General features: G+C 41.1%; 1 protein-coding gene and 1 long non-coding RNA gene across 2 annotated transcripts; one reads left to right on the forward strand and one right to left on the reverse strand.

Moving 5' to 3' along the window:
- Nucleotides 1-6,898: 6,898 nt before the first annotated feature.
- Nucleotides 6,899-10,338, reverse strand: LOC149158772 (uncharacterized). Its single transcript, XM_089434100.1, has 6 exons — nt 10,042-10,338; nt 8,266-9,885; nt 7,825-8,010; nt 7,480-7,725; nt 7,100-7,308; nt 6,899-7,004 (listed from the first exon to the last, which is right to left on the reverse strand). Exons 1-6 carry the CDS (start codon nt 10,336-10,338, stop codon nt 6,899-6,901), a joined length of 2,664 nt encoding a protein of 887 aa, XP_089290226.1.
- A 642-nt stretch (nt 10,339-10,980) lies between these two features.
- Nucleotides 10,981-11,603, forward strand: LOC149158773 (uncharacterized). Its single transcript, XR_016261089.1, has 3 exons — nt 10,981-11,030; nt 11,154-11,216; nt 11,324-11,603. It is a non-coding gene; the product is annotated as an uncharacterized LOC149158773 (long non-coding RNA).
- Nucleotides 11,604-23,315: the final 11,712 nt, after the last annotated feature.

A 23,315-nucleotide genomic window follows, 5' to 3' on the forward strand; every position in this document is an offset into this window, starting at 1 on the left:
TGGTCAGTCCCTACAATAAAAGAAGCAAAATACATCATAAAAGTTAATACAAGACTGAGAGCCGGGATCAGAATTATGAAGAGGCAAATCGAGGATTTGAAGATACAACTAAGCCAGCGGGAAGGACTTCCTTAGCTAAGGAAAATCACACAGCAATTAAGGCTAAGTCCTAAATTAAGGCTAAGTTCATGATATTTCAAGCAACATTAAAGAGGTTTTGTCTTCACACATGTTTACGGGGAAGGTATACAGTTCATGAAAAACATGGAAGTCCAATACATTTTTGTGTAATTAAAGAAGAACAACATGGATAATTGATTTCGAAGATCCATGTGGAGACCAAAAGCAGAAAAACAGGGGCAGTTTCCTAGTTTCCAGAAGTAGTAAAGGGATGAGGCATCAAGGTCTAGCAAGGAATTTCAAACCTCCACCAAATCTAAACTGAAGAAGGCCATTTGTTAGGGAATGAGTTTGGATTGTAATAAATGCTATTACCAACATGATGTGGAGTTATACTCCTAATTATTTTAGGTCTTTGAAACTTCAAGTTAGCAGTTAGTAGCATTTAATAGTTAGTTTAAAGCGTCAATAGGTGTTATAATAGGAAGAATTCAAGTTCCCCTCATGCTGGAGGAGGAATACTAGTTATGTAAAGAGCTCTATATATAGCAGAAAAGCTGATGTACAAAGGGTTGGAAAATTTCAGAGAAACTTGGATATTGTGCTATGTGTAAAACTCTATTTTAGTAATACAATATTTGGCTTTGCTTCTCAGGAATTAGAAGGAATTCAATGTTCAGAATGTATTGTATTGCCCTCTTCTTATTATTTGCAGTGGTATGAATGTGTGATTACTTAGAAATCACCGATTGTGCTCTAATTTCCTTCATACATTTATAGGCTGTGTTGTCCTATATGTTTCTGATGTGTTCTAAATGCTTTGAATTCTAGATACCCTGAATTCCATGTAGAGATAACATTATTGTCATACTGATACAATTTTGACTCCATAAGCCCAATGGATAATTTCTAATTGTGTTTGCACCATTTACACTTCTTTCATTTGTTTCATAGAGTTAGCCATCTTATCCATTATTGAAATCTTTAACATTGTGAGAGAGCCCTCTCAGGTTGGGGAGGCTAAGCCTCAGCCAAAAGTAGGTTTGAAACAGTTACTCAAGGTCTACCTAATCAACAACCTATCAGGGGTTGATTTTGTGATAACAGTTTCCATGCATTTACTATCTTAGTTGCTTTCGGTTGCCCATCGATGAGTCAGGCCAACCTTGGCCCAAACTCTGCCTTCACCAAGGCTGCGTTGTGTAATCCAGGGATTGAAGTCTCACCTCCCTCTCCAGATTTGTGCATTCCTACCTAGAATTGGCCTTCAAGATTGTTTTGCACATTTCTGGAGGACAATGGCTACTTGGCCCAAAAAATTGTGCAAATATGTCCCTGGGCCAGTAGTCCTTCCCAACTGGAATTGTGCATTGCATAATCCCAGCAACCAGGAGTAAGATTGGACTGTGCATTATGTAGTTCTAGTAGTCAGCCAATCTCCCAACAGTCGAGACTGTGCCTTGTGCAGTCTTGGCAGTTGGTCTCCTGACCTCCCGGATGAAATTGCACAAGCTTCATGATTATCCACCTAGGTATGTTGCAAGTTAGTTCTCATGTTCATTTTGGTTTTTGACTTACAGTTTTCTTGCTACGAGTATTTCCATGTCTCCATGTATCCCAATTGTTCATCTGCCTCTCAGTAGTATAGGTACAATGGTTTCTAGGAGAGAAGAGATGAAGACACCATTCAGAGCACACTTGGGGATGTAGTCGATCAAGTGTCCATGGACTTGCCTACCCATGAAGATATCAAGTTGTTCATAGATAGGGACATCAAGATATGACAGAAAAAACATCATAGTGAGTAGCATCATGAACAATAGCTAAAGACAACATACCAAATGCAACGAATCCAAGAGGAGGGTTGTTGACAACATGGAGGCAGAAGAAGCTTACAATATCAATCAGGTCCATTGATGATGAAAGCAACTTGGCAAACTCCAGCTATGAAGTGATGACACGACGTGAAGATCACATGATGGTAGAAGATGGAACAAAGAAAGAGTTGCATGTGGTGAAGTAGCAAATCAGGAAGAACATGAAGCTGCATAAAGAGACGAATGAGTTGCAATAGGAACAGGAACAACAGTTGGCGCAACATGCACTCATGGATGAAACTGCACCTGTACAAGTTAAGGATCCATCCCAATAGCTGACACAGAGAAGACATGGTGAGAAGTGTTGTTTATCGCATGCAAGGGATTCAGAAACATGCATGTCATTGAGTGCATGCATGCAATCCAACCCATTCAACACACTCACCAAGGCGAAGATAAGAAGCAAGTTCAACTGAGGTTGAAAATGTACCTCGGCAAGTTGATGCGCATGACCAGCAGCACACACTTGAAGATTAACATAGACACTATGCATCGATGTGTTTCTGGTTCAACTATACCCAAGGCGACCATGTGCATGTTAGTAGATGAGTTGGATGAAGGGGATGAACCAATGCACCAGTTGGAATAGAGGAAAGATTTCACTTCGGCAAGATGTCACCATGAGGTGCATACACACCATCACGGACGACCAAGCTTGGCATCAGCTCACCACCTTAACCATCACAAGCATGTGAAAGTGTTGGTCTCATCAAAGCGGACTGAGTGTCAGTAATGTCTTGCAAGGATTTCTCAAGCCGTGTTGTCTCACATGATTACATGTGCATTGTAATGTTGATTCATGTCAAGTGTAAGTCAAGTGTCAATGGTTGGATGTAACACTCATAGAGTAGGTGAAGAGTCATGAGGGTAGTTGTCACGATCTCAACTCAACTATGCCAACACATAAAAAAAAAATTTACTTGTTATCTAACTCCACCTTGAGTCATCGTTGTATAGGTGATAACCGGTCTATATACATGATTAATCTCTTAACATGATAATATATGTTATGTTTTAAATCCCTTCCATATTGTTATAAAACGTGGGTAACACATCTACCACCGCACTGTTACTTAGCAGTATTAACGTTTGACGGAGTTGCATTAACTGAAGTGCCACATGGTGAACGGAGGTGGTTCCAACTCACTGCTCCGTGGCCAGGTGGCTACGGGCCATGTGAACTTCATGTGATCACGCGTATGGTTTGACCTTCGATATGAGAGCCACACTCCCGCTCAGACGAACGGTGGCGATCTCATCTCCAGATCGAATGGCGTTGATTACTCCTAGGGTTTGGTTGACAATATATGTTTGCCGTGTTCTTCGGTTTGGTTCATTTCACCACTGCTTCAGCCGCTCCTCCGACAGTATCCCTCTCTCTGCAACCCGGCTCCTTGCGCAGGTATGAAACCTTTCAGCTATGGTGAGCCCCCAAGATTACTGTTAGCTGTTTGAGGTTTTGGTTTATTTCTTACTATGCTCATTATTTATTTGCACAGTTGTTGACAATGATAATCTCACACAGGAGGTTTGGTCTCGGCGTCTGCTACCATCCGAAGAAGTTCCAGATCCACCAGCCTTCCTCCAGGTAAGTCTTTGCTGTTGGTTGTATTACCCCTTAGGGTTTACTGTGATGTAAGGTTGGCAGCTCCCTCTGGCCGAGACTAGGCTCATGCTTGTATTATTGTGTCTCAGGTCGGTTAACTTTGCCCGCCTCTAGGTTTGGCTTTACAGGCGGCGTTTCATCCTATTCTGTAAATCCATGGAACCCTGAGGGAACTTACTTTCTGGTTACGCCCTCGGGCCCCAATAAGGGTTTGACTGATGGTCGTTTTAGGTGTTAAGTTCAGTTGTAAAGTATATTATGCGATCCTTCTCCTCGAATTGTATATTGTCTCTGTGTTCGGGTTTTACACAGCCGACCTGCTCTACCCAGGTTTTGACACAGTTATTTATTAATGGACCGGTAGCCCTACCCCACGGCTCATTTCAGTAATGAACATATATGTATATTCTGCTTGTTTATGTCATTCTGGTCATTTCGTATTTATTCTCCGCTCTTGCTTTATGGAATGATAATTTATTGTTTCAATCTCATGGATAATAGACAGAATATGTTTTCCTTTCCTTCTCGGCGGACATCAGGGTTACGGCTTGCTCCTGGAATAGTGGGAGCAAGCACAACCCATCTCGCTCACATGTATATATAAGCATGGCGGTGTAATCTATTGGTTATTAATGTATGTGCTTCCAGTTCTTTTACAGTTCCTTCATTTAATATCATATTTGTTGGCCGCGGTTGGTAATATTGTTTATTTCGCTCGATTCATATGTAAAGTCATTTTACAGTGTATATCAAAGTAGGGTTTACCGGTGGGTAACCCTTTCTGCTTCGCTTATGTTAATGTTTACCCTTTTCAGCTATACGGCTTCGTTGCTCTATTAGCAACCTAGTCCTGAAAGCTAAGTTCTTACAAACTTTCCATTTTAGCGAATAGCTCTCTGTATTAATCGCGTTGCTACAATAATAAGTTGATTTAAGTCATAGCTGTAGGTGCTGGTTCTTTGTTTTCTTGAATGCATTCGTGTCATTATGTGAACACGCCACTGTAATGTTTATTTGGTACTTCATACAGACACGGCTGCTACAGATGTAATCTTGTTCGACTTGTCTCTCATAACAGAATCTGAGTTTAATAGTTTATTCACACAGGAACTGGGTTATGAGGTAACCTTGTTATCGGCTAAGTTTGTTATGCATTTCCATCGTATAGCTACTCACCTACTCACTGTGACTGTTGTTAATTGAAAAGGATTCACTATTTATGTTTATATTACATCAATCATTCTCTCCGTAACGAATAACATACACAGCTACTAAAGGTCTTCTATTTATTAGTAATCAGGGTATCACTGCCACAGAATATACGTAAGCTGTATTTTCTTGACGTTTTGAAGGAAGTTTGACATTTACAATTTGTATATCATTATCTCTTACTTAATACAGCGATTCATACAACTGCATTTACATAGTCATATTTCCTTATTTCATGAATGAAACTCAGACATTTGCATTTGCTAAATATATTTCTTACTTTACTAAGAAAGTTAAACCACTGTATAAGTTTGTTTGTATGCCAGCCTTACCTGTTACTCAACTAAACTGTTAAAGATGCATACCTGGTAATCAGCTACTGTTGCTTGATTTTCAGCTCCCACCTGCCGCAATATAGCTCTTAACCTCCCAACCTTGAGATCCACTACACTGGATTCTCCCCCCGAGCCGTCTTGCAGGCCTGCAGCCTCCACAAGACTAATGTACCGCTGTGCTGGTTATCTGATCACAATCAGACTTAACCCCAATTTTCCACTCTGTCCTCTCTGGAATCTCCCTCTGCCTGTTCCTTCAACAGCCCAGAGGTTTTCCTCCCCAGGACCTTTTCCTTGGGTGAGAGGCAGTTTCTTTTTTCAGTTTCATAACTGATTTTATTTTCTTTTAATAGAAAATCCTCCTTTTGGAGGCTGCCAGCATTTCATCATTTCATCAATACACATGTGCAAAATAATCTCTTATATTTATATTAAAACTAATAATATCTTTAATAAAGCAAATTACCACACATATTGTTTTACCGCAGTAACTATCTGAAATTACAAATTACCGAGTCATTACATCTTCCCCCCCTGGGAGTGGACATCGTCCCGATGTCCATTCTCATTAAATAAATGCGGGTAGGCCTTTTTAAAAGGTTCCTCGTCTTCCCACGTAGCCTCCTCAGGGCCATAGTGCTGCCACAGCACTTTAATTTGGGTAATAACCCGTTTCCGCAGTCGCACTTCTCTCCGGTCGAGAATGCTCTGTGGTTCGACCAGGACCTCGCCTTCCGGTTCGACCTGCAAACAACCAGCACAATGATCAATCTCTCATTGAATAAAGCTGCACAATCAAGACAACCAGATTAATTCTTACCCGCACATCTTGCCATTGAATAACATGTTTTGGGTCATATACATATTTCTTTAGGACAGAAACATGGAACACATTGTGAATCCTAATATGACTGGGTAAAGCAAGTTGATAAGCCATAGGCCCCATTCTAGCTAGAATCTGAAACGGTCCAAAGTATCGAGGAGCCAGTTTGGCGCAACCACTCCAGTGCAGTGTGCTTCTTCGGGTTTGAATCCTTACAAACACATGGTCGCCAACGTTGTACTCTGCAAATCTTCTTTTCCTATCTGCGAAGCTTTTCTGTCTGTCTTGTGCAGCCTTTAGATTTGCTCGCACTCTCTTCACCATTTCTTCCATATCTTTCAACATTTCCGGACCCAAACTTAGCTTATCCTCCAGTCCACTCCAACTTGAGGGTGTGTGGCACTTTCGCCCATATAGGACCTCAAAGGGACTTAGCTGAGTTGAAGTATGATACCCATTATTGTAGGCAAATTCAACCAAATGCAAATACTCTTCCCACTGACCAGGCTTTAGCATTACATTCGCTCGCAACATGTCTTCTAACACCTGATTGACTCGCTCAGTTTGGCCATCGGTCTGTGGATGATATGCCGTGCTAAAATTCAAACGAGTACCTAACTCGGCAAACAATGTCCTCCAAAAGGTGGACGTGAATTTCACATCCCGGTCTGATATAATTACCTTTGGCATTCCATGCAAGCGGAACACATGTTGCATAAAGAGATGCGCAATTTGTACCGCCTTGTAAGTAGACTGCACCGGTATGAAGTGCGCTGCTTTACTCAATTTATCAACCACGACCATAATCGAATCATTGCCCTTCTTCGTTCGTGGTAGCCCGGTTATAAAATCCATAGAAATGGTTTCCCATTTCCATTCCGGAATAGGCAGAGGCTGTAACAGTCCCGCTGGGTGTTGATGTTCAGCTTTAATTTGCTGGCATTCCAGACATTTTGCCAAGTATTCCACTATCTGCTTCTTCATCCCTGGCCAGTAATACTCTTTCTTGAGTGCTGTGACCATCTTTTGGTACCCTGGGTGGCCAGTGTAGTGGCTGATGTGAAACTCGTCTAAAATCATCTTCTTGAGGTCATTTGAATCAGGCACATACATTTTTTTATTAAAATACAACAATCCAGCATTATCCAATGTGTACCCTTGCTGTAACTTGTCATTATTAGATTGCTGAACCTGCTGTTTTAAATGATGATATTCAGAATCGTCATTGGCTGCTGTTCTTATCTGTTCAACCAGCGTACTTCGCCACTTACTGGCTGAAAGTTCACATATGCAGTGGACCTTCCGACTTAAGGCATCTGCCACTCGATTTTCTTTGCCCTTCAAATGCTTTATTTCAAAGTCAAAACCACTTAGAAAATCTGCCCAACGACCTTGCCTTGCATTCAAGGTAGGTTGGCTGAAATAATGCGTCAAACTGTGATGATCTGTTAACAACAGAAACTTCTTTCCAAGAAGATAATGTCGCCACATCTTTAGTGCGTGAATCACAACAGTTAACTCTAAATCATAAGCAGAGTATCTTTGCTCATGCTCTTTGAGTTTCCTTGATTCATATGCTATAACTTTTCCTTCCTGCATTAGTACTCCTCCCACGCCCTCCTTGCTTGCATCGGTGCACACCACGTAGTCCTTACTAGGATCAGCAATCCTCAGAATAGGTGCGGTATTGAGAAGATGCTTTAAACGGTCAAAACTCTGTTGACACTCTGCTGTCCATTTGAATATCTTTCCTTTCTTTTGCAATGAGGTGATAGGATAGGCTATCCTAGAAAAGCCTTCCACAAATCTCCGGTAGTAGCCAGCTAACCCCATAAAAGATCTGATATCAGCAACGTCTTTGGGTATAGGCCACTCCATAATAGACTTTATCTTCTCAGGGTCGACCGCAATTCCCTCTTTTGTAATCACGTGGCCCAAGTACTGAATTTCTTCTTTGAAGAAATCGCATTTGCTAAATTTAGCATATAGCTGATGCTCCCGGAGTGTTTGTAACACCAATCTAAGGTGCTCCTCATGTTCCTGTTGGGAACGAGAATATATCAATATGTCGTCAATGAATATCAGTACAAACTTGTCCAAAAATCTGTGAAACACGCTATTCATCATGCACATAAAAGTAGCAGGTGCATTGGTCAGCCCAAAAGGTAGCACTACAAATTCGTAGTGCCCATAGCGTGTCCGAAAAGCAGTCTTGGCGATGTCCTCATCCTTAATCCTGATCTAATGGTAACCAGATCGCAGGTCAATTTTGGAAAACACTTTTTCCCCTTTCACTTGGTCAAAGAGTTCATCTATTCGGGGTAAAGGGTACTTGTTTTTGACCATAAGCTTATTCAGCTGCCGATAGTCTATGCACATGCGCAGAGTCCCGTCCTTCCTTTTTACGAACAATACTGGTGCTCCCCAGGGTGACACACTAGCTCGTATGTACCTTTTCTCCAACAGCTCCTGGAGCTGCATTTTCAACTCTATTAACTCTGGTATGCTCATCCGGTATGGTGCTCGCGATACTGGTGCCGCCCCCGGTATCAACTCTATGGTGAAGTCTATGTCCCGTCTTGGAGGCAAACCTGGTACCTCTTCAGGAAAGACATCCGTAAATTCCTGTACCACAGGAATGTCATCTATTGCAGACATCTTATTCTTCTGATTTGCATAGCCCACTTGTATGGCATAGACCTGACATTTCTTCCGAATGCATTTAGCTAGCTGAGTTGCAGTGATAGGTCGTATCTGAACAGGATGTTTAATTCCCTGCAATTCCTGCTGCTGTCCCAAGTCATCTTTATAGTATATGGTCTTGGTTTTGCAATTTACCAACGACCAGTGCTTTTCCAACCAATCCATACCAATAAGAATGTCGTAGGAGCCTAACGGAAGTACATTCAAGTCTGCCGTTACAGGCTGTCCAGCTATGCTGAAAGAGCAGTTATTGACTTTAGCTAACACCCGCCTTTTGGCTCCCGTAGCTAACTGGACCAGCCATGGGTTTTTGAAATTTTCTGGTAGTAGCTTACAGTGTTCCACTACTTTTGGACTAACATAACTTAAAGTAGCTCCTGGATCAATAAGTACAGCTACAGAGAGGTTGGAAATCTTACCTTCGAATTCCACCATGGAAGGTTGGTATTCCGCCTGCCGGTCCTCTAATGCTGCGTTGATCCTTGGTACGCTGCGCGCCACATCCCCAACAGTTGAAGCTTCATGAACTTGAGATATTTGCTCAGTTCTTTTATGCTGTGGACAATTTCTAGCATAATGTGGTCCCTCACATACCCAGCACTGAACTGGAGGTCTGGTCCCTTCACCCTCTGATTTAGCAGGGGGTTCACTGATCCTGCTCTCGCTTGGCTTAGGCCGGAAGGTACCCTTGTTTGTGCTTCTGTTAAATTGCCCCTTTCCAGCTCCTTTACCACCATCTCTGCGGCTGCCTTTGTTGTTTCCAGCAATTCTGCTACCTTTTCTTTCATTCCATTTTCTGTTTGACACTTCTCCCTTTAGTTTATTCTGCTGATAGCAAATTCTAGCCTTCCGAATTGCCTCATCCATAGTCCGGGGATTGTCAAATTCAATCCGTTCCCTTATGTAGGCCGGTAGACTACTCACAAACCTCTGCACCTTAGCCTTCTCCTCTTTAATGTAAGGCACATATCGAAGCAGAGAGGTGAAACGATTTATAAATTCGTCCATGGACTGCTGTCCTAGGCGTAAATCATGGAATTCTCGCGCCTTCTCATCGTAAAAGCGCTCAGTTAAATACCTTTCCTTAAAATATTTCTGAAATTTCTCCCAGGTTATGCTGTTCTCACTTACTCCCTTTACGATTTTAATTTCTTCCCACCATAAGGTGGCCTTGCCTTGCAACTGAAAGATAGCCAGCCGCGCCTTCAGATTCTGGTCATATTCGTAAAGTTGGAAATATTTATTAATATTGATCAACCAGGCTTCTGCTGCTTCTTCCTGCTCTCCATCGAAGAGTGGAGGTTTGATTTTTCGGAACTCCCCTTGTAACTCCACTTTCTGTCTCTTGAAAGTTTGTTGTTCTTGTACATTATCGGAATGGTCTTCCTGCTCTTCAGAAAGCCCAGGCGCGTAATCCCGTTCCTCAGTGCCCCTTTGCTGTTCTGCACTAGGGCTGGCCAAGGGTGGGTTTTGTTTATCTGACAAGCTCTTTAGTATCCTTTCCTGTTCCATAGTTAATCGTGCATTATCCTCTCGTAGGCGTGCCATCTCCCCTTTCAGCTCCTGAACAGCTTGCAATATTGCCTGGTTGGTACTGCGTGTCTCAGCACCAAGCTGTACCCACAACCCTGCATTTTCCGGAGGGCTGCCGCCAGCTCCCGGCATTTCTTCCATCTTCTATTAACTGTTAACAGGTAACTGTATTTATTTGGTTCTCCTGGTAGTACACAAGAAAAACAATTAATTACTTATTACTATGTAAACTTTCCCAATAGTTTTTGCTGTTCCAGAGGCCACAGTTTTGAAACCTCTACTCTGATACCACATTGTCACGATCTCAACTCAACTATGCCAACACATAAAAAAAAAATTTACTTGTTATCTAACTCCACCTTGAGTCATCGTTGTATAGGTGATAACCGGTCTATATACATGATTAATCTCTTAACATGATAATATATGTTATGTTTTAAATCCCTTCCATATTGTTATAAAACGTGGGTAACACATCTACCACCGCACTGTTACTTAGCAGTATTAACGTTTGACGAAGTTGCATTAACTAAAGTGCCACATGGTGAACGGAGGTGGTTCCAACTCACTGCTCCGTGGCCAGGTGGCTACGGGCCATGTGAACTTCATGTGATCACGCGTATGGTTTGACCTTCGATATGAGAGCCACACTCCCGCTCAGACGAACGGTGGCGATCTCATCTCCAGATCGAATGGCGCTGATTACTCCTAGGGTTTGGTTGACAATATATGTTTGCCGTGTTCTTCGGTTTGATTCATTTCACCACTGCTTCAGCCGCTCCTCCGACAGTTTCCCTCTCTCTGCAACCCGGCTCCTTGCGCAGGTATGAAACCTTTCAGCTATGGTGAGCCCCCAAGATTACTGTTAGCTGTTTGAGGTTTTGGTTTATTTCTTACTATGCTCATTATTTATTTGCACAGTTGTTGACAATGATAATCTCACACAGGAGGTTTGGTCTCGGCGTCTGCTACCATCCGAAGAAGTTCCAGATCCACCAGCCTTCCTCCAGGTAAGTCTTTGCTGTTGGTTGTATTACCCCTTAGGGTTTACTGTGATGTAAGGTTGGCAGCTCCCTCTGGCCGAGACTAGGCTCATGCCTGTATTATTGTGTCTCAGGTCGGTTAACTTTGCCCGCCTCTGGGTTTGGCTTTACAGGCGGCATTTCATCCTGTTCTGTAAATCCATGGAACCCTGAGGGAACTTACTTTCTGGTTACGCCCTCGGGCCCCAATAAGGGTTTGACTGATGGTCGTTTTAGGTGTTAAGTTCAGTTGTAAAGTATATTATGCAATCCTTCTCCTCGAATTGTATATTGTCTCTGTGTTCGGGTTTTACACAACCGACCTGCTCTACCCAGGTTTTGACACAGTTATTTATTAATGGACCGGTAGCCCTACCCCACGGCTCATTTCAGTAATGAACATATATGTATATTCTGCTTGTTTATGTCATTCTGGTCATTTCGTATTTATTCTCCGCTCTTGTTTTATGGAATGATAATTTATTGTTTCAATCTCATGGATAATAGACAGAATATGTTTTCCTTTCCTTCTCGGCGGACATCAGGGTTACGGCTTGCTCCTGGAATAGTGGGAGCAAGCACAACCCCTCTCGCTCACATGTATATATAAGCATGGCGGTGTAATCTATTGGTTATTAATGTATGTGCTTCCAGTTCTTTTACAGTTCCTTCATTTAATATCATATTTGTTGGCCGCGATTGGTAATATTTTTTATTTCGCTCGATTCATATGTAAAGTCATTTTACAGTGTATATCAAAGTAGGGTTTACCGGTGGGTAACCCTTTCTGCTTCGCTTATGTTAATGTTTACCCTTTTCAGCTATACGGCTTCGTTGCTCTATTAGCAACCTAGTCTTGAAAGCTAAGTTCTTACAAACTTTCCATTTTAGCGAATAGCTCTCTGTATTAAACGCGTTGCTACAATAATAAGTTGATTTAAGTCATAGCTGTAGGTGCTGGTTCTTTGTTTTCTTGAATGCATTCGTGTCTTTATGTGAACACGCCACTGTAATGTTTATTTGGTACTTCATACAGACACGGCCGCTACAGATGTAATCTTGTTCGACTTGTCTCTCATAACAGAATCTGAGTTTAATAGTTTATTCACACAGGAACTGGGTTATGAGGTAACCTTGTTATCGGCTAAGTTTGTTATGCATTTCCGTCATATAGCTACTCACCTACTCACTGTGACTGTTGTTAATTGAAAAGGATTCACTATTTATGTTTATATTACATCAATCATTCTCTCCGTAACGAATAACATACACAGCTACTAAAGGTCTTCTATTTATTAGTAATCAGGGTATCACTGCCACAGAATATACGTAAGCTGTATTTTCTTGACGTTTTGAAGGAAGTTTGACATTTACAATTTGTATATCATTATCTCTTACTTAATACAGCGATTCATACAACTGCATTTACATAGTCATATTTCCTTATTTAATGAATGAAACTCAGACATTTGCATTTGCTAAATATATTTCTTACTTTACTAAGAAAGTTAAACCACTGTATAAGTTTGTTTGTATGCCAGCCTTACCTGTTACTCAACTAAACTGTTAAAGATGCATACCTGGTAATCAGCTACTGTTGCTTGATTTTCAGCTCCCACCTGCCGCAATATAGCTCTTAACCTCCCAACCTTGAGATCCACTACACTGGATTCTCCCCCCGAGCCGTCTTGCAGGCCTGCAGCCTCCACAAGACTAATGTACCGTTGTGCTGGTTATCTGATCACAATCAGACTTAACCCCAATTTTCCACTTTGTCCTCTCTGGAATCTCCCTCTGCCTGTTCCTTCAACAGCCCAGAGGTTTTCCTCCCCAGGACCTTTTCCTTGGGTGAGAGGCAGTTTCTTTTTTCAGTTTCATAACTGATTTTATTTTCTTTTAATAGAAAATCCTCCTTTTGGAGGCTGCCAACATTTCATCATTTCATCAATACACATGTGCAAAATAATCTCTTATATTTATATTAAAACTAATAATGTCTTTAATAAAGCAAATTACCACACATATTGTTTTACCGCAGTAACTATCTGAATTTACAAATTACCGAGTCATTACAGTAGTTGAACTGTTAGAAAGGGGAATGTCAAGGGTCATCCATGCTTTGCTATAAATAGTCCCTCATAACTCATTGTAGAGGCTTTTGGTCAGCCAAGCTTCTACTATGACTATCTTGAAGAAGGCTTGGACAGTATTGTAATGTGCCTTGGATTCTCCACTAAACAGATGATCCAGATTTAAACATAGAAATGCAGTGGAAATAATACTTCATTTCATTAATGTAAAATATTGAAATATGCTTACAAACAACAATGGAAATAAACCAGTTAGGGTGATGATAGCTTATCTCTGAGAAGAGATGTGGCGGCTACATTCCTCCGAACTATGTTACAATGAGGCTCGAAGGCCTATTTATTGTTGAGAAACAATGGAAAACCCTAAACAACCAAAAACCTAACCCTAGAAGATGAAACACCAAACATTGGGCGCCATTTGGGTAGACTGGTACATCAACTTCCCAGGGTTGTAACTTTGGCATATGATCTTCGTTTGACATGCACAACATATCGTTAGAAAGATCTATCTGAGAGATACAACTTTGGGAAGAGAAAGATCGGTACATGGACCCATGTTGCTCCTAGTCTTCCCAAAAAAACATTGTTTAGGGCCTCAAAACGGCTCCGGATGTTCACGACCTGAAAAACTACAAAAAATAGTAAACTATACTACAATTAAGGAAACTAAAGAGCTGAAAGAAATAATGGTCGGGCTCCAGGTGGACTTGGCAGGTGGCCACCAATATTCACCTAGATCATTCCTCCCCCCTTAGGAAGCAATGGTCCCCGTTACGTTGAGTTCCTCCATGAGATGAGGAAACTTTTGTTGAACTTGGTCCCTGGTGAGCCACTTGCCCTGGTGACAGAGATGGTCTACTTTGACAACTCGATACAGTTGGAAATTATGTTGGAAAGTGTGCTTGATCTATGTGTCCATCATCTGATCAGTTGTAGCTTGTTCCATGCAATCTGGATTTAACTCTATGGGTGTGAGCTGTTCTGCAATGTCAGATGTGTCTAGTAAAGGTGGAAGGTATGGCCGAAGGCAGTCCACATTGAACACTGGGTCCAGGCCAAGGAATGGGGGAATTCTGATCTCAAATGCATTGTCTCCCATAGACTCGGTAATGTTGTAAGGACCATATCAAAGTGGTGTGAATTTCCGATAGGCTCTAGTAAGGCATTCCTTTTGCAAATGCAACTAGACTTTGTCGCCCACCTGAAACTTGTGTGGCACCCGATGTTTATCATGTTGCTGCTTGTACTTGGCATTTGATTCTCTAGAATGTCTTAGACTTGCTGGAGAATATGTGGGATGTGATCTATGAAGCTGGTTTCCTTATTTGTTTCAGACTGGATATGAGCTGAATCTACATGAGTAGCTGCAAATGGCATGGCAACATCAGTGGGACATAATGGCTGGAACCCCAAGCCCATCTGAAAAGGTTGGTGGCCAGTCGAGCTGTGAAGAGCCTGGTTATAGCTGTGTGGAACATAGGGGAGGCTCTCGTCCCATGTGCGTGGATGCTTTGATTTTTACATGCGCATAATTTGTACGATCATCCTATTGAAAACCTCTGTCTATCCATTAGTTTGAGGATGGAAGGCTGTGGAATTAGTGAGTTGGGTTTCCAGCATCAACCAGAGACTGGACCAAAATGTACTGAGGAACCTGCTTTCCTGATCTGAGATGTTCAATTGTGGGATCCCAAAGTGTACCTAGACTCGTTCAAAGAAGAGTTTAGCAATGGTTTTTGCTATGATATTCTTCTTGCAAGCCGCCATAATGGCCATCTTCGAGAACCTGTCGACGACCACAAAAACATAGTCATTTCCATGCTTAGTGGAAGGAAGGCCTGACATGTAATCCATGGAGATGGATTCCCAAGGCTGATTAGGGGTAGGCAGTAGGGTATAGAGGCATTGCTTCTTGATGGTTAGTTTGGTAATGGCACAAGCAGTGCATGATCTGATGTACTTCCCGCCATCCTATCGAAGATTCGGCCAATATAAATACTTCTACAGTACTTCCACCATTTTCTCAACCCCGAAATTTTCAGAAGCCCGACTGTTGTGTGCTTCCGAAATCATCTTGGCATGCTCGCTTGAAGGAACACAAAGGTGACCTAGGTTGCATAACAGGGCATCCTGGAGGTGAAAATGTGGAACATGTTGACCCTCCAAGAGTGTCTAATATGTGTGGCATAATTCTGGGTCACTTTTATAGAGAAGTGTCCAATCAGAAGTCTCGTGCCTACAAGAATTGAGCACAATGGTTAGTTCCATGATCGGTGGTCGACTAAGGCAATCCGCAACATTATTGGTGTTGCCCTTCTTATACTTGATATTAAAATGGAATTGTTGCAGGTATGTGGAAAACTTCTAATGGTGATCATTCTGCAATTTCCCTTGGGTCTATATGAATTGCAGGGGTCAGTGGTCTGTGTGGATGACCATTTTCTTCCCCAAAATGTAATGTTTCCATTGTCGGCAGGCCTGCACAATGGAATACATCTCTTTGTCATAAGTGGGATACCTTCGGACTATTTCTGAAAGTGTCTCACTGTGATATGCCACTGGATGCTCGTGTTGAGTAAGGACTACCGCAATAGCATAGTCAGAGGCATCTGTCTCGACCTAAAATTCTTGTTGCAAGTCTAGAAACGCGAGCAATGGTGTTGTGCAGAGGTGATCTTTGAACTCTGTGAATGCCTTCTATTTAGAATCAGACCAAAAGAATTTTTCTTTCACTCCTCCCTTGGTGACTTGACTCAAGGGCCAAGTGATATGAGAAAATCCCAACACAAACCTACGGTAGAAGTTGGCAAGACCTAGAAAGCTACGGAGCTCTGTCAGAGTGGTTGGAGATGGCTAATCCCGAATGACTTGCATCTTGGTTGGATCCACATGCACCCCTCATTCATCAATAATGTATCCCAGATACTGAACCTGGGTCATGCCAAAAGTGCATTTCTCCAAATTGGCACAAAACTTGTGTTGCCGCAGTGTTTGGAGAACCTATCGGATGTGGTGGAGCTGCTCTTCCCAACTCTTGCTGAAGATCAGGATGTCATCAAAGTATACCACTACAAATGAGTTGGTGAATGGCACAAGATGTCATCCATTAGCCTCATGAAGGTTTCAGGAGCATTCGTCAATCCAAAAGGCATAACCAACCATTCGAAAAGGCCCTCCTTGGCTTTGAAGGCAGTCTTCCACACATCCGAGGATTCGCTTGGTACTTGGTGATATCCTAACTTCAAATCGATCTTGTTGAAATAGTTTTCCCCCTTTAGTTGGTCCAAGAGGTCATCAATCCTTGGGATCGGGTACCTATGAAAGACAATGATATTATTCAACTCCCGATAGTCAATACAGAGTCTCCAAGTCCCATCCTTCTTCTGTACCAACACAAACGGGCTCCCACAGGGTGATGAACTCAGAAGGATGTGACCTTTCTGCAACAGCTCTTGAATCTGCCTCTTGATTTCATTGTTCTCTAGAACAAAGCACCGATAGATTGGTCCATTGGGTAGCGGCACACTTGGGGTTAGATCGATGGAGTGCTTGAACTGATAGTGCAGAGGAACCCCTGCAGGGGAGGTGAAGATGTCGTCGTACTCCTCCATGAACTTGTCCATCTGTAGTTGTCGTGTGGAGGGCCCCTGTCTGGAGGTCGTGGCCACCATATTCTTCTTTCCTTGAGGGCGTATCATCAGGAAAACAAATTTCCCGATTTTGGAAATGAGCTTAATATATTGTTTTGCAGTAACCAAAGAGATGGCGGTAGGTAGTGCTACCTCCTGTACAACTTATTTACCAAAGTAACAATAACAGCACGAGGCCTTGATTCATACACAACATGTTGCTTCCACATGTATGGTTTTCCTAATAATACATCACAAAACTCAACAGGGGCAATGTCACACAATACTTCATCTGTGAAGGGCTTGATTTTGTATGGAAGGTGACACTGTTCGCTCACGCAAAGATCTCATATTTGGTGAAGCCACTTGATGGTGTACGGTTGTGGATGTGCTATGCTTGGTAAGCCCAGCCATTTCACAACCTCTTCTGAAATGAGGTTCTTTTGGCTCCCACTGTCAACAATGGACAGTAGCAGGGAGCCCTTTACCCACATCTGGGAGTGGAAGAGACACTCCTCCTCCTCTGGATCTTTAGGTTCCTCCTTCTATACCTTTTTGGTGGCAACGGTGGCGTTGGGCTCCACATCGATAATCTACTTACCTTTTTCATTCCCCTTGTCAGGTTCTGACTCAGAGTCAGAACATGCATTTGATTTTGAAACCTTTAGCTCGGCCACTAGTGACTGCTTGGCCTGACACTCACTTGTGTTGTGAGTGGAGCTCTTATGGAAATCACACCACTTTCCTGTGTCGTTTTTCGGCTTCAAAACGCTTCTCTTTACTTGCAACTTTGGCAGGTTGTCTTAGGCTGCACTGCCTTGGCTTTGTCCTTTATTCTACGGTTATGGGGCACCTTTCCCTTGCTTCGGATTCGTAGATCCATGGTCTCGCTTCTTTTGTTTAAATTTTCTTGACCTTGATGGCATATCAGTATGCCATGCCGAGCGAGGGGATTTTCAGGAATTCTATTTCTTCTTGGATGTACTTGTGCAGGTAGCTGCGGTATTTGAGTACCAAATGCTACTCTAAACCCTTGATACCCAACTTTGTGTGAAGGGTATGGAAAATATTGGTAAACTTCGACACGTCTTAGTCCCTTCATTGCCGCAACATGGTCCACTTTATGTATTGATCCTCATAGCTTCTAATAGGGTAGTACTACTCCTTGATGGCATCCTGAAATGAATCCCAAGTGGGTGCAGCTGAAAATAGTGAGCCTGTACTTTCATCCTTCTACTCACGATAGGATTCCCACCAGTCCTTGACGTGGGCAGATACTTTGAGAAGAGAGAAAATAATCTTTTCCTCACTGGACAAATCATGAACAGAAAAATAACCCTCTAGCAGATTTAACCATTTATCGATAGCATCTGCATCTATCTGACCCTCGAATATGGGGATTTCAAAATTAACTTGTACCTTAAACAGTGTGGCATTTCCAGAGTAGCTGTTGGAAGCTGATGTGTCGTCCCTGGGTAGCCGCTGAAGGATCTAGGCAAATTTGTCCATCATTGCATTCCTTTGTCACTCGAGGGCTTCTTCGAGAAATATTTTGATAGGATCTCCTGCCCCCTCATCTTTCTTTTCATCTCCCATGGGAGGCCATTGGGATTTTCGAGGCTGGTCTTGTAAAGTTTCGACTAGTTCAATCCCTAACTCTTTATATCTCAACCTCGTTGGGGACATGCAAAGAAAAACAAAGAAAAAGAAAACTCCTCTGATACCACTGATCTAGATTTAAACAACAACGCAAAACATTTCATAGATAACCATAAACACAGAGATGCAACGGAAATAATATTTCATTTCATTAATGTAAAATACTGAAATATGCTTACAAACAACAATGGAAATAAACCAGCTAGGGTGATGGTAGCTTATCTTTGAGAAGAGATGTGGTGGCTACATGCCTCTGAACTGTATTACAATGAGGCTCGAAGGCCTATTTATTTTTGAGAAAGAAAGGAAAACCATAAACATCCAAAATCCTAACCATAGAAGATGAAATGCCAAACTGTGGGCCTTATTTCGGTAAATTGGTACATCAACTTCCCAGGGTCATAACTTTGGCATATGATCTATGTTTGGCATGCAAAATATCTTGTTAGAAAAATATATCCAAGAACTACAACTTTTGAAAGAGCAAAATTGGTACATGGACCCATGTTTCTCCCAGTTTTCCCAAAAATTGTCGTTTAGGGCCTCAAAATGGCTCTGGAAGTTCAGGACCCGAAAAACTGCTAAAAATAGTAAACTATGCTACAATTAAGGAAACTGAAAAGCTAAAAGAAACAATGGTGGGGATCCAAGTAGGCTTGGCAGGTGGCCACCAACATCCACCTAGATCAACGGAGCTAGTACATCTCTTTGGATGAGCAGGTAGATGTGGTTGTAACGTTTCATTGATGGGGCTAGCAGGTTTACATGGATGTATTGTATGATTGGAACTTACACTTTATGTAATAAGAGGCAACACATTTTCTTGCATATTTTTTTATTGTAGTTGGACTGCTCTGGTTTCCTTAATGATATATGTTGTTTAACATACGTATTTGTGTATGAACTAATTCACATGAAATTATATGAATCTTGTTTGCAAATGTGTTGTATATGCTATTAATGTTGTCACCGTTCATGTCGACTGCTCTGCCGAACACCAGACAAACCTTTCACATGAACCTTGTTGTAACAACTATTGCACTCATTCAAATTGATTTGTGAGTGTTGTACGTGTTATCTTACCTTTTATGTTGTGACTACCACATCTGAGTGCACTGCTTCACCCGAAGCTGTGTATGTCCTTTAGTGTTTTGTGTTACTAGCTGAGTTGGGACTAATCCTTTTCAACCCGGAACTCAACTTCACCCATTTCTCTCTCTTTTTTGTTAGAACCTCTCATACATCTTCCTTGACTCACTACAATAGTCACACCCTTGCTACTGACGAAGTTATCCGACTTGCCTCTATATGACATTGTGGTCAAGGCATTGCCTTACGACCCACTATTGGGACTCCTACACCAAATGATCTGAGCTCTAATTGGTACTTCTTATCGGGAATATCCCCTTGACATGTTTGAGGGTCCGCCTCCATCATTAGAATGTTATACTACTAATATTATTCTTCATCACACTGAAATCGTCTTGAGTGCTAGTGAATGGATGAGTTATTTTGCGAATCAAATTCTTTTTCATGCACTGTATCCTAAATGATTTCATGTGTTTGCTATGTTGGCATTCCTTTTCACTTTGTTCGATGGTTACGATGCTAGTGCAGTGTCTAACTAGTTACAAGAAAATGGTTTGTTACATTCGTCACATGAGGAATATGATTATATTATTCACAGAATTTGCGAAACAGTTTAGACTGACCTATCCCTATTATCTTATTATCGAGAATCTTATGCTTTGATCAGTCCTTCTGATCATAATTTGATCCTAATGAGTTTCAATCAACTTATAATTTTCTTACCAGTCTATTTGATAACAATTTTCCTATATCCTTTAATCTCTATGGTTTATCACCTTTCTATTTGGATACTTGTTAAGCAGTTAAGGCACTTCAACTACTCTTGATGATTATGTTAGGTTCTCAATGTCTTGGAAATCCCTTTGAACATGATCAAATTGATTTTCCTTACAAGAATCTCATTCTGATATCATACCCTTAATGGAAAATTCATCTTTTCAAGGAGATTATGGTTTTCAAGAGGATTGTCTCAAATTTCGCAATGCAATTTCTGAATGGTTGGAGCAATCCTACCTGGAAACCTCTGTTGCAAATAACCAGTTTTGATCCTTTCTCATGCTTGCTAAGGTGGGAAGTACAAATGAAGATACATTCACAAGAAGCTTCCAAGGTTTGTTTAGTTATGGTTTTCATTGAAATGGTAAGAATGCGAATTGGTTAAAAATAGTGGCTATGACATATCTTTCTGCTGACACAAGAGACCTTCAATTGTTTGTGCAAGTCATTCAAGTGCTTATCTTTTCTATATCAAATTACCTTTATCTATTTTAATCACTTGTATCATTGTGTATGAAGTTTAAGAGCCATTACGATCACTACATTGGAAGTTTCATTGAACTTGACCATGGCCTTCTAGCTAGTTAGATTAGGAGTATGTTTGGATGCATAATAGTCTCCGCTTACATGCTCATCCTGCACTTTCTCTCTGTAGATTTTTCTTGTGCTTGCTTACATTTATCTTACATATTGTTTTTGGTTTACCATAAAATCTCTTTATCTATTAGATTTTGTTTCCTTGTTGTGTCTTATATTCGTTTCATGTTTTTTTTAATAAAAAATTGTATCAAGGATGTCCTCTTCAGCTCGAAAGGCAACGTGGCAAAGTAGAAAAAGCACATGTAATCTGCAACATTTGGCTAGCATTTATTCATTCTTCTTTGTCTTGGTTCATACATTTTAGTGGATGATGTTTTGATGGAAAATATGATCCTTGCATAAGGAGAAATTTGTTTGAAACCATGACACTTGTATGTTTTCTTGGGGCCTTGTTTCTTTGGTCATTTATTTATGTTTCAATGTTTTCACACTGATCAAATCAAGTTGAGAAGGACAAGAGGAAAATATCAACAAGAAAACTCATATAAGAGGTTTTATATATGCTTCTTTGAAGGGACAACCTATTCTACTCTCAATAAGTTGGGATCCCTCTTCCACCCCATGAAATAACTAAGTGCCAAAGCATTTTCCAATAAAATAAAATAAATAAAGGGTGAAAGAAGAGAAAGCCTTCCTACGAATGGAGGTGAAGCAAGTAACTCCATTGGGGTACTGTATATGCTCGCTGACAGGGGATAAATGTTTGTGTTACTGAATTGACTCTGTCGAGGTACTGTCTAGGCCTATTGTTAGCAAAGAAACACTCGAGATGAAAAACTATACTTTGGAAATATAAAGCTCATGAACAACATTACCCATCTCCTTATTCAAAACATTGTGATATGTCTAGATTTATGATTGTGTTCAATTGATAAAGGATGAATGGGTCTATGTTTATACAAGGGGTAAGTGGGGAAACCAGAATAATTTGAACGATGAATCAATACTCCTTGAGGAACTAGGCCCTGCACAAAAAATTTGACCAAGGCATAGAAATTGGAATTCGAGTAGTGTGTCAAAAAGTGTTGTCATTGCTACAACACCCTCTAAATTTTTTTCCTGCATCTGAATTTCAGAGCCTACTTTGACTTTTCATGTTGGCATCACAAGTATAAAGAGTCATCATATGTTTTTTCTCTAAGCATTCTTGTCTCGTTTAGAATAAAATAAAAGTGTCATGCTTTACCATGGAAATCACTGCACATCGCATATATGTAGTTTTGGTTTATTTCAAGGGGTAACCTTGGTGTGAATGAGCCATTCCTACAATATAGACAAGTATTACATGCATAAAAAAGTTTCAAACATTTTTTCACAAGTGTCATCATCGTCCTTGCAAAGTGTACCTTTAATGTTGCACTTGGGGAAAGTTACAACAATGTCATTACATTGAGGGAAGTATGGTTTTCATGTGTTGTAATTGATTAATGTTGTGTTTTCAAAAATTATAAGTGTGTGATCATGTTTAATTTTTTCATTGTTCACTTTAGCCTCAATAATCCCACACTTATCAGAATGCACAAAAGTCCTTTCCTGAGAAACATGGCCTCACTCAGCCTTCTTGAACTCAACATTATGCAGTCCTAGTCCCCAATCTTCAACCTTGCCTCTTGGAACTACAAAATGTGTAGTCTCTTCCTTCAAGAACTATGCACTGCATAGTCTAAATTCCCAATCCCAAAGCTTGAGCTCTAGAACTACACAGTCTCTGATTTTAATCAGTCTCCTCTATGCACTACGTAGTCTCAAGAAACAAGCCTCAACATTAACCTATTCAACTATGCAACTGCATAATCCCTTGGCCTTTATCCCTCTATAACTGTGTAGTAGGCAACCTTAAGCCTTCAACTTGACCCCTTGAGCCCCTCAACTACTCAAATGTCTAGCCCCGTCCTACCTGAATTTGGCACTACATATTATCAAGGCTTGATTGTCACTCCTCAAGTCCTGATCTACTCAACCTTGCAATTCTTGAGCCCGTCTCCCAGCCTGTCACCTTGCTCCAACTTAGTTAATTGTTATCACGAATCATGTTAGACTAGGTGTTTTATCAGACTGATGTTCTATTTTCATGAGTGGATTTCAGTTAAAGGTGTTATATCATGTTATGACAATATGTTGATGGATGAGATGAAGAAGGAGATCCTGATAGAAGACACCTTTGGAGCTGTGACCATAATTTGATCAATCAAGGAAGACAAATGGATGCCATATTGCAACAACAACTAGAAATCAAGAAGAAT

Source organism: Pinus tabuliformis, chromosome 5_2 (genome assembly GCF_031772625.1).
Source record: "Pinus tabuliformis cultivar Carrire ecotype Pingquan chromosome 5_2, CPIR1, whole genome shotgun sequence".
Lineage (NCBI taxonomy): Eukaryota > Viridiplantae > Streptophyta > Pinopsida > Pinales > Pinaceae > Pinus > Pinus tabuliformis.